The sequence below is a fragment of the Homalodisca vitripennis genome, chromosome 1 (genome assembly GCF_021130785.1).
Source record: "Homalodisca vitripennis isolate AUS2020 chromosome 1, UT_GWSS_2.1, whole genome shotgun sequence".
Lineage (NCBI taxonomy): Eukaryota > Metazoa > Arthropoda > Insecta > Hemiptera > Cicadellidae > Homalodisca > Homalodisca vitripennis.
In genome coordinates this window covers 82,072,314-82,089,466 of record NC_060207.1, presented here as the reverse complement: position 1 = coordinate 82,089,466, position 17,153 = coordinate 82,072,314, and the positions used below count along the sequence as shown (strand labels likewise).

The following is a 17,153-nucleotide window of genomic DNA, read 5'->3' as shown; positions in this document are numbered from 1 at the left end:
ACCACTTAATTGTTTAATTTTTACAATAAAAAAAGATTCATTACAGGTTTTGTATTCACAGTATTTTTTCGTTGCAGGGTTTGTGATCTACATGATGAGGCGATCAGCCGAGATGATGGGTGGGCGGGGACGAAAGGGAGGGGGACTGTTTGGAGGTGTCATGGAATCAACCGCCAAGCTGATTAATTCTAATGACATAGGAGTCAGATTCAAGTAAACACTTTTTAATGCAGTCTTTAAGTTGAAGAAGTTAGTAATAGATTTTATTAACCTCAGAGACAAAAGTGGAGTATGAAATTAAAAGTTTAGGCTGCCTAGTGTCAATAAAAATTCACAACAGATTATATCATTATATGACTATCTCAATTACGCCAATGAAGTATTACACTTAATTAACCCTTTGTACGCTGAAAGCAAGTTGTATAAAATTGATCTAATGCTCAATATAAAAAAAAGTAATAATTTAAATTTTTTTCAAAGTTATATATTTTTTTAGGTTTATTGGTCTTGCAACTGATGAGAACACATGATAGTTTTTGTATTGCTTTTATTTTATTTACATATGAGTACATATACATGTAAATATACACACAGTATATAAAGTCCAATAAACTTTTCTGAAAGTAGCAAAAGTTAGTACAACAGTAATTCATATTATTTATACAAAATTAGTAGATAATGAATGGAACCAATCCATGACAAATATAGAATATATAAAGAACACAAAATGGTACAAAAATAAAAAAGGCACACTAATATTGGACTTGTGTGTGGTAAATCTCAAAACACTCATCTGTGTGTAGGGCAGGCTTGGCCTCACATGTTTTACATATATATATATATATATATAGTTTATCACATTATCGATATGGATAACCTTGCACAATAGACAGCTAAAGCAGTACAGCAGGTTATAAATAATAAATAACAGTACATAGCGGCCGCCGGCAGCTGACTGTCACGCGCGAGTATTTCCGCTTAGAGCGTACAGCTTGCTCACTGGCGATGGCGCGGACTGACAAAGCAAACAAAAGCTTCCGTTGTGATTGGTCCCAATTGTTTTGATGAGTCACGCTTCACATTGCGTCATATTAGAACACCAAATATTCACTCTCAAGCATTCTGGCGGCAATTTGTAGAACTAACGTAAATATATTGTGTTGTCACGGGATTCCGCGATCTATTCCGCTTAGAACGTTTCGAGTTATATTTATTCAGCGGAATATTCTGCTTACAGCGTACGAAGGGTTAAATCCTAGAACTGACATGGACTTCAGTTGACTTGAACAACAACAGCGGGTATCTTAAATGAGCTAATTGCATATAAAAAGACATCAAATCAGGATGGCTGTGTGGTCTAATGCGCTACTCTCGGATGTGGGACTTAGCCTTGGAGTCACGGGTTCAATTCCCGTGGCTGACGTTACAGATTTTTGCAGTCTGGTGTACACTTATGAGAGTCACTTGTCTGTGGTAAAGCCGATGGGACATCCCACCTTAAATTATTGGTGGTTGGCTTGGGTGGAATTTGGAATTTACAGGATTAGTGTTTTTCTTATACACGATGGAGCAGAGGAAATTCATGTATTTTTAACCTCTAGTACACGGTGACAAGAGGGGGTGTTGATCTTGAATGAATGTTGGCAGACTGCCCATACAATACAGTTTCTGTCGCTATGGAGCGTAGAGCGTGTGTTTGAAATATTGTAGCGTTTAGAAGTACTAGATCTATGATGAAAAGAAACCATCTGGTCTTCTCCATTCAATTCGTTCTCCGGAAAATGTAGACCGAGTGAGAACAGCAGTTCTTGTTAGTCCGAAACTATCGGCTAGACGGCAGGCTGTAGCACTGGATATGTCACGTCATTAGCTTCACCGCATATTACAAGTTTCATCTGTACAAGATAATGATCGCTCAGCAGCTTAATGAAGATTTTGTGTAGCGCAGAGAGTTTTGTCACGTAATGGACAACATTTTTACAGAAGGTGCAGATGAAGCACGCTTTCATCTAGACAGTTATGTCAGTGTTCAAAGTTGTTAGTTTTATGTGCCAGAGAACCCACATGAATTACACCAAAGACCTCTCCACAACTTAAAAGTAACATTGTGGTGCTACATTTCAAAGATGGAAATGGTTGGAAACCGGGTTTTCTTTTTCTCCTTCAAAGACTAAATGTATTACTTTTTCTCGACTGAGGAACGTCGCTGATCCAACTCTTAGGATAAATAGAATAATAATCCCAGCGAGTCGCTGTGTGAAATTCCTGGGGTTGTGGTTTGATTACAGACTGACGTGGGTTCCGCACATTAAAGAACTTAAGGCGAAATGCCTAAAGAGACTTAACGAGATGAGAGCTTTAAGCGGAACGAAGTGGGGTGCAGATAGAAAATGCATACTTCAGTTTTACAAGGCATATATTCGATCTTGTATTGATTATGGATCCCAGGTTTATTCTTCTGCCAAGCCAACAGCCCTTAAAATGTTGGACTCAATCCATCACTCTGCTATCAGATTGGCTACTGGAGCTTTTCGTTCCAGCCCCGTTGTCAGTCTGTTAGCTGAGAGTGGTGAGCCATCCCTATCTTTCAGACGTGTTCAATTGGCTATGAACTATTTTTTTAGTTTAAAATCAACACCAGAAAATCCGGCCTTTGAGGTAGTCCTAGACACATCGCTTGCTCCCTTGTACCACAATAAGCCTAATGCCCCCGCACCCTTTGGCATTAGAATCCTGTTACATCTCGCAGAAGTGGACATGAGAGCGATTGATGTTGAAGTATGTCACGAGATGGATAGGCCACCATGGACAGTCAGAACTCCCAATGTAATACTGTCGTTATTACAGTTGGACAAGCAAGACGCATCACTGTTGTCTACAAGCGCCTGTAGAGAAATTTTGTCATCCTGTTCACCCTGCGATGTCATCTACACGGATGGCTCAAAGAGTGAGGCAGGTTGTGCCTTTGTTACTTCCAATAGAGAGTACAAATTCTGCCTTACTCCTGAATCTTCAATATACACAGCAGAACTAACTGCTATCTTGAAATCATTAAATATTGTATGTCCAAGAACAAATAGGGTGGTAGTGTGCTCGGACTCGTTAAGCGGTCTGCTGGCTATCAAGGACATGTACTCCAAACCTGTCCTGGTTCGTAAGATCCGCTACGCTTTGAGCAAGATGATGTCGCGGGGTATTGCAAATACGTTACTACGGGTACTTGGACATACTGGAATACCTGGTAACGAGATCGCAGATAGGGCAGCAAAGGAGGCAATCTCTCTGACTCCATGTACTAGGTGATCAATCGCGTCCGATCTAAAGCCGATTGTAAAATCACGACTCCAACATCAGTGGAATATATCGTGGGATCAAGTGGCCAATAACAAACTTCGGCAGATTAAATACACAGTAAAGCCTTGGTCAACTGCTTACCGCACTAACCGTACAGAGGAAGTTGTACTGTGTCGACTCCGTATCGGACACACTCGCCTCTCTCACGGTTTCCTAATGAGTCGTGATGATCCACCGCAGTGTGCGGAGTGTAACATGGCGTTAAACGTCAGCCACGTGTTGATAGATTGCCGCCTCTACGCCGGGCAGAGGAGAGCACATCGTTTGCCAGGCCGGTTTAGATGAGTTGCTTGGTGACAAAGAAGATTTTTTAACAAAGCTCTTTGGTTTTCTGGAGAGCACCAAATTAATGTCCAGAATATGAGTCCTATAGTACCTGATTAGTTTTAGTAAACATTTTAACCGCTAGTTTTAGGCAAGGGTGAGCCCTTTTACAGTTCACCCCTGAGTTGTTATTTAGTTTTAAGGCCTAAGTGCCTAGCACCGAAATTTAAAAGTGCAATCTTTTAAATTTCGTTAGGAAAATTTCTGTGTTTTAATCAAGGGTATACCCCTTTACAGTTAAAAATTTCTGTGAGGTGAGAGACACCACTATCTTAATATGTAGGTGTCACGTAAGGAGATGGGCATTTTTGTCCTTCTATTTATTTGTTATTAGTGAGAGTGAGTCCCTTTACAACCTTACCTTCACTAACTTACCTGGTTTTAGCATTAGATTTTGTTATATTTATTATTGTTATTATTTATCTGACATATTTTAACTATCGGGCCCCTTTACAGACTCTCGGCTATTTTTGTTATTTAGTTTTAGTCCTCTGTTTACTGCTGTTGTTTTTCTTATTGTCTCAATGTGATAATGTTATTTGACACAGCGATCCACTGTCTATCCCTTGCACTGATAACGTGACACCATATTTTAAAGTGTAGGTGTCTGTTAACCCTACGAGCATTGATAACCTCCGTGTTTTATGCCCTTATAAATAATAATTAAAAAAAAAATAAAGGAAATGGTTGGACCCTATTTTTTGAAGAGGATGGAACTGCAGTTACTGTGACATCAGTTCGCTACGTTGAAATGTTAAACAACTTTCTTCGTCCAGATCTTGAAAGACATCAAGTGAACATGAGAGAAATATGGTTTCAGCAGGATGGTGCCACAGCTCACGCTGCGAGAGCATCCATGCAAGTGGTTTGACAAATGTTCCCAGGAAATGTTATTTCGAGATGTGGTGATGTTTACTGGCCTCCTTGCTCACCTGATTTGTCGATATGCGACTTCTTTTTGTGGGGATATTTAAATTCAAAAGTATACATGAACAAGCCTCACACAATCGATGACCTGAAAAATTTCATTCATCTGGAAATTGAAGCCGTGCCAAATGAAATGTTGGAGAGAATGCTTAACTTTCGGGAGAGAATCAAAATTAATATCCAACAAGAAGGATGTCATCTCCAAGACATTATTTTTCAAAACTTATTAAAGTATGTATATTTCAAAACTGCATTAAAACATCTATCACTTAATTCTTGTTTTTATTATTTCTATTAAACCGTGCCCCAGTCATTCAATAGTGAAAAAATGTTTCCTCTGCTCCACCCTGTGTAAGTTTAACAGACCTAAAACACCCATCTTGCATGTTTTGTCTTTACTATTGAATAAAACCACTTGATTTATATGTATTTTTTCTATTCTATAAGGCATTTATTATTGAATCATGACCATAATACCCGTCAATGGTTAAAAACTATGTATTTCACAATAACACTCAAATTGTAATATACTGATGTCCATACTTACAGGGGAGAAAAAATGTATTGTAAATGATGATTTTTCCAGTTCCAGGGCTAATTAGTTTATTTTAACTCTTCAAAGAATTGCGACGTACGTGGTACGTTAACGTTATTCCCATGAGCTCGCACCGCGACGTACGCGGTACGTTTTGTGACATTCGATCGTTCGTTCAGCAAATAACCGGTTATTTTTAGACTAATATATTCTAAATGCATACTCGTTTTAAAGCTACTGAGTTAAAATATCGAATGTTTAAGTTATATATTGATTTATTGTTATCGATTCCGTTTAGCAAAACAATCGATAGTGGGTCAGCTGATGACAAACAGTCACTGCGCAGTTCGAGTGCCGCCGGCTAAAATAGTCGTCCTGAGTGGTTTGTTTACATCATGTATTGTTGTTTTCTATTGTTGTTTTGAAACCTGCACAAAAATATGAGTGGAGTGGACTTGAGGGACCAAATGCTGGAAAGTTATTTGATGGAAAGGAAACAGGGCACAAAATGGTATCTGAAAGTGTTCAAACAATTACTAAATATAACAATTCTAAATTCCTATGTAATCTGGAAGGCCAAACATCCAAACACAGACCATCTCTCTTTTAGATTAGGTTTGATCAAAGAAATTATCGAAAAATATCAACCTGGTGTTCCTAAACAAGTACATGGTAGGCCATCAACCGAGCCACCTCCGTCTCGTCTTACAGAAAGGCATTTCATTGAAAGATTCCTGCTACTGGGAAAAAATCCAATCCTCAAAGAAGATGTGTGGTGTGTAATAAACATGGAAGGAGGAGAGACACAGTGTATTGGTGTCCAAATTGTGAGGCAGGCCTATGCCTTGAAGAATGCTTCAAGGTTTACCACACTACCACTAACTTTTAGTGTAAAGTAACCATGTTTTGTTATATCTCGGTCAGGATAAATAATTTAATTTATTTATTTTATCACTAAATAGGTTTTTTCTGTTCATAGTTAATGTAAAAAATTATATAAAATATCCCTATAAGAGTATTTTATAATTTTTATTGTCCTTATAGTAAAAAGAGTCAAAATAAAGGAAAACGGGTAAAAAAGTGGTGCAGACTGGGTTGGACTGGACTTTAAAAAAAAATGCGTTGAGGGGTTAAAACATATTTTATTAGTATTAACATTTTATTATTTCACTCATTCAATATATTTTCTCATAGGCTTCAATGGAAATATTTATTGCAGTCTTTCTGTATCTGCATTTTTACCCTAAGGAGATAATATTTCAATTTACAGAGATGTAGCTGGCTGTGAGGAAGCAAAAGTTGAAATCATGGAGTTTGTGAACTTCTTGAAAAATCCTCAACAGTATATTGATTTGGGAGCGAAGATCCCCAAAGGGGCAATGTTAACAGGTAAGATATGTCAAATTTATTGATTGTTCAGTTGGTTCTATACATAACCTTTGTTCCTGCAGTAATTTGATACTCTCCAAGATGAATAGGATTTTTTAGTGTTTTCAAACTATATCTGGCTTCTATTTTATCATTGAAATAGTGATTTCTAACCACCCCTTTTACATATAAAGTAGCTACGACAGAGAGGGGTGATTCAATGTGAATGTTGATTTTAGCTCTATTTCACCTTCAGCTCAGTGCGGCTCAACATTTGCATTGAATCAATCCTTTCCACCATAGCTACCGTTATATATAGAAAATTGTTGCTCACTGTGGATTGTGGCTAAAACATAGTGCACTCAATTGTGCACCTATGCACACTGTGGAAACACCTCTTCATCTAGATTATACTGGTTGTGACTGCAGGGAAACCAGACAGAGCTCATTTGCGGTGTAGATGTCTCTGGTGTTGAAACAATTCAAAGAGTTAATTTTTTAATGTCCTATAGGAAATAAGGAATCAAAGTTGCTTAAGCTTTAAAAAAGTGAAATACACAAGAAATATTAAAACTTGAATAGTACTATGTTGGTTCCAAATAATGTGTAAAACAAAGAGTTTAATGTTAATTATGAAGTATGTTGTAGGACCCCCAGGCACAGGCAAGACGCTGCTAGCCAAGGCCACTGCAGGAGAAGCCAATGTCCCTTTCATCACTGTCTCAGGTTCTGAATTCCTCGAGATGTTCGTGGGTGTGGGACCATCCAGGGTGAGTTTTACATATACAGATGACATTAGTCTCATTTGATCAAATCTAAAAAAATATATGCAATGTAAGGTTTGAATTTAACTTAATCCAATTCTTTGTTGGATTTGTTTTACTTAAACATCTGTCTAATGTGGTTATTTCTTTTTGTTGAAACAAAAGTGACTATAATTATACAACTTGTTACATACAAGTATATAATTGTTTTGTTTTATAAACTTTTCGAGAGTAAAAACAGATATTTGAAGGCTTGCTCTATGTTCTATGTAGGATTATGAACTGCTTGGCTTGAATAAGCAAATGTGTTTTACATTCATGTTTGTATTGTTGACTTGGTTGGTTGTACTGAGTGCTTACAGACAATAAATATTCATTAGCCATTACAGTTAGGTCCCAGCTTTTGTTGGTTTTGATGAACTTTCCCCAGTAATTCATGTAATTGATTCAACACAGTGTCACTCATTTAATTGCAGTATATTTCCTCTGTATTGTATGTTATTATCTTGAAATTAATACTTTGTTTTCTTATCGTTAATTATATATTATTTCTTATATTATCGGATATTATGAGTCATATCAAACGTTTTGTTTGGATTTTTTTTACTTATTACCAGTTAATAAAATTGCTTTAACCCTTTGAGTCCATCGGGCAAGCCAACAGTACTAACTCTCTGGCTTAAATGTTTCAACAAAATAGTAGTTTTTAGGATTATAATGATATAACTATTATAATAAAATAACACTTGCTTCTTACCACTTACACTTTCACTAAAGTTTCATAAATTCAAAAGTGAATCTTTAGAGAGATATTCTACTATATCCTTATAGAAAACAATGTTACATATTTCTTTATAAACAATTAACAGCTAATGAAAGCTTCTAACATTGAATGATTACAGAGTGACCAAGGAGATAAAAAAACATAATTGCACTACAAAAATGTCCAGTTCTTAATGAACAGTTTCAAATCCAAAACAAAATTCCATACGCTTGGTGAACCTACGCTGTGTTTACCAATCACTTTCGACAGGACACACCAGCTTGCCAACAGGACACTAGCAAGTCGATCAATGTACATGGTGCTATAACTCAAGAAGTTATATGTAAGCCAGTAAAGTTATTATTTTTATTGGTAATTTTGAAAAAAATTCTACTTTTTGTACATCATCATTGGAGTACTCGAAAAGTATGAAATTTACAAGAATACTATTTAAACATTTTTTGGATGCCTACTAATTATATCTTTAAAATGTGACATTTCCCATAACTCCACAATCAAAAATAATTGTGTAAAATAGTTTGAGGTTTCAGATTGTTCTTATGGGGTAATACCCTCATTTTGCTGCAGCCGGCTGTTAATTTGAAGAAGATTCTTATGAAAAATGATCAGTATTAACGAGTTCACTGTGTTATTATTTTCAAGAACATTAATATGTCTCCTTAAATAATAATGGTTCTTGCCTTTTGCCTGTAAATTGTGGAGTGTCCCAGGAGTCCTATATGCAGATGTTACCACCGTCATCAAACACAAAAGATTAGCAGTTAAACATTGGAATTAGCAAATTCAATCAAAATTTTGTCCAAAATTGATTGACTGCTTAATGAATTGGTTTTGAATGAATAAAACACTACCACAGTTCTTTTTGGAATTAAAGAGAAATCTGGTCCAGTTGATATTCCAAAATTTGTAGAATTCACCTTAGATCCCATGCTTAACTGGTCACCGCATATAGTTGGCCTCAAAGAAATGCTGAGGCGCAGTATTTATGCTCTGAAGCGTCTGGTGAGTTGGATCAGGATGGCCTCCGTCGAGCTTACTGTAGCCAGTTCCAATCTCATATGATGTAAGGGTTGGTAGCATGGGGTAATTCTGTCTATGCACAGGATTATTTCTTGTTCAGGAAAAAGTGATTCGTACTATAGCTCGAGTTAGCAAGTTTAAACAGTAGAAATTTATTTAAGAGATCTTGGATTACTAACCTTGTTTTTATTGTATATTCTCCAATGTTTGATTTATATACGGAAAACTGGAGACAGGGTTCAAAAAAGAGATGAGATCCATAAATATGAAACTAGATTTAAGCATTTTTTGACATGCTTCAAACTAGACTCCACAAGAGTGATAAGTGCCCTTTGATTATGTCTAGTAAATGCCTTAATACAATTTCTGCAGCTGTAGAGATAAGACGGCTGAACAATGCAAGTTTTAAGATAAGAGTTGAGGAATTTCTGTTAAAAAATGTATTTTACAATATCCAGGAGTTCATGAATAGAAAGTGGACAATCTTAGACTTTTAAGATATATAATAATTTAAAGTTATTGTTGAAATATTTTAAGACTTGCCTATGTATTTTTGAATGAAATATTTATGTGGCTAATAAATGATTATGATTCTGTTCTTTGAAACCTCTTTCAAACATTTACCTCAAAGGTACTTGGACACTTTCTTAGTCATTATATTTTAAACTTTGTAAAATAACACCAATCCTAACCTTACCAAAGTCTAATTTATTTAATAACCTAACTTTAGTTCAATGATTTCCCTCCAAAAGGAAAAGAAGAAGTTTTATTGCAGAACTGATCCTTCAAAATGGTGTGATATCTCAGGATTGTATAATTATGTGTATCCAAATCTTAAGAAAGGCGAGAATATGTTAAATATTAAAAGTAATCCTAGTTTTGATGAATCAAGTTTTTAAATTTTGAAAATAAACTAAAAATCAAAACAAATAAATAAAATTTATGGCAAAATAAATGTTATTGTTCAATGCTAAGAAAAAAATGACGGAACCATCAATGACAAATAACTAGAAACTTTAACTCAACTAGTAATTCACTCACTGCTATACTTCTAGATTTTATCAGTTTCGTAGACTTCCAAAGAGTGGTAGCCTACTGAAAGTAAAAAAAATATTATTGGAGAAAGCTTCAACTGAAAACTAGTATCCAGTAGCTCGTGACCCAGTAATTTAGTGTGAACCCACAGACAGCCCCAACTCCCAATAGTCCAATGTCTTCAAAGCTGCCTGGCTATCTGTGAAAATGCTAAAAGTCTTACTCCTATACCACAAACGAAGATTCTCATGAGCTCATTCCCTAATGGCTGTGACTTCTGCCTGAAAACTGTGTGATAAGGACTGATAGGGACCACCAGATCCATGCATGGTTTCAATCTCACAGATCCAGCGCCTGTGCCACTTTTTGTTTTAGAACCGTCCATAACTTAATAAAAGTATGCTTGTTTAAACAATTGGATATGAGTATATTTTATATTAGTTGCAAAGGAATGTTGTGTAATAACCTTGTATTCTCTCATTTGTCTGTTCATGGATGTTGATTCAATATGTCATAATATTTGCATCGTTCTTAACCAGATACATATTTAGTTTGAGTTTGAATCTTATAACTAGCATTCATGCAGTGCGTGTATTTTTCATGTTATTTTTACACAGCTATCGTGAAAAAAGTCACCTATACCTGTTTGTCATCTAACGCAAAAACGAGATGAATCACGAAATATTATAAATAAAATAACAATAACAGACCACCTGACCATGGATTGTCATTGCATATATGTCACAGTTTAATTTGAAATTAAAAATGGTGAAGATATTCAAAAATCTTCGTTCTAGTTAATGTAAGAAATTCAACTAAAAATAAATAAGAACAGAACAAAATTAAATTAAATTCAAATCTTTAATTGCTGTATACAATATACATTATATGTAAAAAATTAAGCATTTAATATAACATTTTGCAATCAAACCACAGTGTCACATTCACACATACAAATTTTACACTCATTCACTCCAGTCACTTGCCAATTTACACCATTACGTTAATAACAATAAACTGGATCAATGAGGAAATAGGTATGAAACCAAACTTTCATATACATTTATCCGTAATTCTTTGTAAACAAGATAAAAATCTGTGTTGGCAATTAAGATAAACATAGAGGGGGAGAAGCAGAAATGCCAGATTGTAATACTGTACTAGTTGGTTGAAATTTTTAATTCAAATAGTGTCTTCTTTGTGTGTTTGTTTCTTTATTTTATATGATTCTCATGTTTTTATTATTTTTTAAACATATCAAGCCACCATGAGGAACACAGTGATCTACTTCTTCGTAATTGACTATCGACTTAAATAATAAATATCAGTAAATTTAATGTACCCATATTAGGTACATAACTTGCATTTACAATCTGATGATTAGTAAGCAAATTTCCTAAATTTATTCATTATTGTTTTCAGGTAAGGGATATGTTTGCAATGGCACGGAAACATGCTCCTTGTATCTTATTTATCGATGAAATTGATGCTGTTGGAAGAAAGAGAGGTGGTCGCAGTTTTGGGGGACATTCGGAGCAGGAAAACACATTAAACCAGTTGCTGGTCGAGATGGATGGTGAGTTTCCTTGTACCTTTTTAGCCATACTTTTAACATTCCCCAAAAATAAATATCTGTGTGGGCTGATTACTTAACAAGCTGAGTAAGAGGAAAAATCAATACAGAATAGGTCATACAGTGCTGATAAAATGTGTTCCGGTTTTTAACTTCTTGATCTAAGAAAAAAATATGAATTTATGCTATTTTAATCCCAGACCCATGTCCTACACCTTAGATCGTGCTATAACCGACTTTCTGAACTGTGTTTTCTGTTATTTTTTGTTGTTTAAAATATAACCATTAATGAATGTGTTCTCTCACCACAACTTTTATATTTCATTTCTTTTTCAAAAAGATATCAATGTCTACAGATCACATTGTTTTCATCCATTCATTCATATTGTGGAACATAACAGTTATGAGAACTATGTTATCAGTTGATTGTAGCAGACACCTTACAGCACAGAATCAGATTGAGAGTGTTTGGTCTCAATCAGTGTAGAGCCACGTAAAGGTGTTAAATCTTTGAGTATCGTTAAGAAATCTTCACTAGCGTAACTTTCTATCATACACACTAATTAATTTGTATAGCAAAACTATTAAACTAATAATGAGAATTTTGTTTATACTTACTTTACTATAAAATCTTTTAATACTGAGTTCTTTTTGCATGATGTTCTGATAGTTATTTATGTAAATAAAACTTTAATTATGAATACAGAACATTACAACATTTAAAACAGATTTAAACTTAATTTTAAAATAGTTTAAGTTTTTCATGATCCAAAAAATGTTAATTTGGTAACAAATATTTCCAAACATAGTATAAAAATTACTACTACTGTAATTATGTATTGAAAAAATTTGGGTTAACAGAATTTTTAATATATATATATAGTAAAGGTTCTATATATATATATATATATATATATATATATAAAATATATAAAATTATATATTATATTATAGTAATTATGAGCAATTGGCAAATAAAAGTTTTGACAATTCTTCCTCATCTTATTTCTGGTATATCCTGGCCAGGTGAGTGAAAAGATAAAGCTTACATTACAATTATTATGCATACATTCTATATATATGCATATATATACATAGGATGTATGCATAATAATTTTATATATTTATCTTTTCACTCACCTGGTCAGGATATACCAGAAATAAGATGAGGAAGAATTGTCAAAACTTTTATTTGCCAATTGCTCATAATTACTATAATTTAAAATTAATTTACATTCTACATAATCAGGTTTTAACACAACCACAAATGTGGTGGTGCTTGCGGCCACCAACAGAGTAGATATTCTGGATAAGGCGTTGATGCGGCCGGGCCGCTTTGACCGTCAGATATTCGTTCCTGCACCGGACATCAAGGGCCGGGCATCCATCTTCAAGGTCCACCTGTCACCCCTCAAGACTGACTTGGACCGAGATGACCTTGCCCGCAAGATGGCTGCTCTCACACCTGGTTTTACAGGTAGGCTCCATTCATTTGGTTCTCTTTCTGTCCTCATAGATTACATGCCTATGTGAGTATTTAACGAGCAGAATTATAATCGAAGCACCCAAGTTTCATGTTCACAGTCTCAATTACCAACTTGTCAAAATTAAAATGTACGAATAAATAAAACACTGACAAAGACTTTTAACATGAAGACAATATTTGGTGGTAATTTTTTTTTTCCTTCCTGAGGGAAAAGGACAGTTTGTCCCCGCGCATAGTCCTTAAAGGACCTTTGCGTCTCGCTTACTTTAATTTTGTGCCCTCAAAGTCAGAGGCTTTTGCAAAAACCAATCAGATTTAAGGGCTCCTGTTCTACAATCTAACCAAATGTGCTCCGCTGACTCCTCCTCCTCTCCACAGAGTCTACATTCGTTACTCTGGCTAAGGCCTACCTTCATAAGGTGCTTCCTTAGAGGGCCATGTCCTGTCAACATTCCTAATATCAGTCTTTATCCTCCTTATTCTGGTCCAGGAGAGCTGTCCACCCTTTAACGTAAGGAGAGATAAACAATTTGGATAGTCTTAATCCTGAGGCTCTACTCCAATTATTGTGTCTTGCTCTTTTCCCAATCTTTGACCAGAGCTTTAATGTTGGAGAAGGCTATCCCACAACCTGGCTCAGGCCCCACCATTGTGGATTCTGCTCCCTTTTTGGTGAGGATGTCTGCTTTTTCAATCCCATGAATACCTTCATGACCCAACCCAGCCGAATGTTACTCTGTTATTCATTGCCAGCTCTGCTAGAGCATTCTTGCATTCCCAGACAGCTTTAGAATCAAACGAACAGGTATCAAGTGCCTTCAGTGCAGCCTGATTATCAGAAAGTATTAGGTATGATAATCCTTTTGTCCTCATTTGTATGAGCCTTCTGGAACATGAGTCTATTGCCATGACCCCCGCCTGAAAAACCATGGCGTGTCTTTCTAGGGGCACAGCCATGTCAACTCCAGGTCCGTGTATTCCGTATCTGCCCTAGAGTCAAGGCGTGAACCATCGGTGTAAAACTTCAGGACTCCTTTTGTAGGGTAGGCCTCCTTTTTAATCCATTTCTCCCTACTTCCGATAGAGACCATATATGGTTTGTCAAAGGAGTATTTCTTAACCATTGTGTCTGACACTTTTGTTAGCATTTCAGCCTCAGGAAATTTTTGTAATATTTACATGTGGCCTTCTAAGGAGGTAGCATTTATTAACTTTGTTCCTAGAAGCTTCATTGCACTTATAGCGGCTGTTGTTTGTTCTACTTTCGGCCACCACACTAAGGCAGCATATGTGATCATTGGTTTTATTATGGTTTTGTAAATCCAATATATCATTTTGGGTTTAAGTCCCCATTTAAATCCAAAAAAGTCTCTTACAGGTCCCAAGGGCCATTGTTGCATTTGGTGGTAATGCTAAAATTACTAAAATTTAACTTTTGATAAAGTAATAAAAGAATTTAATTTATTTAATTTTTACAAACTGATTCCACTTAAACCTGAGTGTTGTGTAGAGAAGACGGTTGGGGTCGGGCCAATAGTGGTGCAGTGCGCTGTTGCCATATCACCTCACACCTTGCAAAGCGCTCTCATTATAGTGACTTTAATGTTAGATACTTTATCCAAAGGAATATGAAGTTCTTTTTTCAAATTCCAATAAGCATAAGTAAGTAATACTGAAGTCTAATATTATTTACGTGATATCGAATACAGTATGCTGTCATTAATTTGGTTTATATTATATAATTCTATAATATTTTAAGGAGTATTTGTTGGTAAATTTATTTTAATTTAGGTTGTTTTTACATTTTTTTTTAGTTTTGTACTAAATGTACAGAAGACACCCTTCCTTAATTTTATGACCGCTTGAAAATAATAAATCATTATTTTTAACTATTTTGGCAAAGGATGTAAATTTTTATATTGGATGAAGAAAATGATTAATACAACAATGCATATTGCCTAATAAATTATTTATTTTCAGTTGTGGACAATTTATTTCATAAGTTTCTTGAAATAAACTCGGACTCAGCTAATGCATGATTAAAAATACATTATATTAAGGGTTATCTCAAAGCTGCTGTTGTAGTATATTGATACCCTCTATGGTTAAAATTGTGGGCAAAGAATTCTGAATCTATGATGTATTTGTTACATTCTAAGAAATTACTGTCACTACCACTGTCAATTGAGTTTTTAACTTTTTTTTTGCATGGCTATGTGCTGTCCCTTCTTCTCGTAATCAGTCTCTTTTATATTGTATGGTGTATCTTAACATTGTGCAGGAATGTAATTTGTTTAATATTTAGTAATTTTACTATCCAGAAAACATTTTGTCTCATTTTTCTCTAAATGCCAAAAAATGTACAAAGTTTTGTATGCTTTTGTTACATATATATTCACAGTAGACTACAACCTACAAAATATGATATACCGAAGTATTTTTTATCTTATGCCAAACTTGTGCTTTTATTATTTATTTTAAAAAGTAAGTACAAAAAGTAGACAAAATATAATATAAAGAATGCTTAGCTATTAAGTTTTGTAATATGAATTAAAATATAATGTTTAATAGTATTCAAAGGCTTTAAGGCATCATTGGTGTACACATATGAGCATTTTATTTTAATGTTGTTCACATAACAGTCTATTGACTAGTCAGTCAATAAAAGATGAAAATATTACAGAAAGGAAATAAGTCCAAGTTTTATATAAAAACACAGACGCAGAGTGGTCAATTAATTACCTTCATCTTTGGTCTAGATGTGGTACTCTTCCACGTCGCCTTTTTTGATTGTGAAACGAAAGATACGACAATAGATGGCAGCCGGGTAGCACTATTTCTGCCTTAAAGTCTATGGGCAAATTATATATCCGAACGCAGGAACTCCTCATTTATGACATCTGCAAGTCTGTGAAGTATAATATATGTGTGATGTGATCTCTTTTTGTGCAACAGAAATACTGTATATTAAAATATTATTTTTCTTTGTGTGCTGCTTTAGATTCACCAACTCAGCTTGCAGTACATTCACCTCCCCCTTCAGAGACTGATTCTCTCCCTTCAATGCCAATGACAATATCTCTGCATGCTTCATTACATTTATTTTCTTTTTTACAACATGTAACTTACTATTTAAGTTACTGATCTTTGTTGTAACCTTCTTGAGATCGCTCTGGAGTTGAGTCAGTTTTTCCCACGACTAATCCCATTTCTCACTCAATTTCTTCCTAAAATCAGATACCTCACCCCGGAAGTCAGTGGTGACTTGCAACACAATTGACTGTCCGCCCTCGCCTGCTCTGCTACTGGTAGACAGCGTCTCAAATGCACAAACCTCACACTTCCAATTTTTACAGGTTTGCCTTCTATCCTTGTTCACCAGTTAAACACTCTGTACAGTTAAACACCTTCTCTGCTAATTACAAAGTCCAGTCGAACATTTACCTTGAACATTTGTTCGATTTCGCACTTGTATATAAAAGACACTTATTTTATAAATCCAATTAATGTTATCCAATTAATACATCAATACACTTTGGAATGGGTTGTTTATGAATTAATAAAACTCAAAAAGTTGACACGATATGAACACGAAACGGCACACTGGAAAAGCAAAACACGGCTCGGACTTCTGATAAGCAGTCCTCTCCCGTCGGCTGTCTTATAAGAACTGAAAGCACTAGGCTTGATCACAGGCTTCTTATTTATATAGCTTCTGATTCTCCTACGAGGGCTGTTTTTTAAGTAAGGGCCGTTTTTTTTTTATAAATAAACAACAATTATTTTTTTCAAAATACATTTATTTTCAGAATCTACATACTTTTTTTATTTTTCTACATAGTTGCCTTGTTTGTTAAGGCACTTATCATATCTTAAAACTAAGTTTTGAAATCCCTCTTCAAAGAAATTTGCCGCCTGCTCTGACAACGAGGAGTTCACGGCCGTCTGGACTTCTTCGTCGTCATTGTAGCGCTTCCCGCCAA

At 35.1% G+C, this 17,153-nt stretch overlaps 1 protein-coding gene across 1 annotated transcript in view; it reads left to right on the top strand.

The window, feature by feature from the left end:
• Positions 1-17,153, top strand: part of LOC124365702 (AFG3-like protein 2) — a 36,140-nt gene that overhangs the window by 9,280 nt on the left and 9,707 nt on the right. The window contains exons 6-10 of the mRNA XM_046821642.1: positions 78-213; positions 6,411-6,529; positions 7,157-7,278; positions 11,534-11,687; positions 12,934-13,161. Of these exons, the coding sequence (XP_046677598.1) occupies positions 78-213; positions 6,411-6,529; positions 7,157-7,278; positions 11,534-11,687; positions 12,934-13,161 (759 nt within the window). The remainder of the gene's footprint in view (positions 1-77; positions 214-6,410; positions 6,530-7,156; positions 7,279-11,533; positions 11,688-12,933; positions 13,162-17,153) is intronic.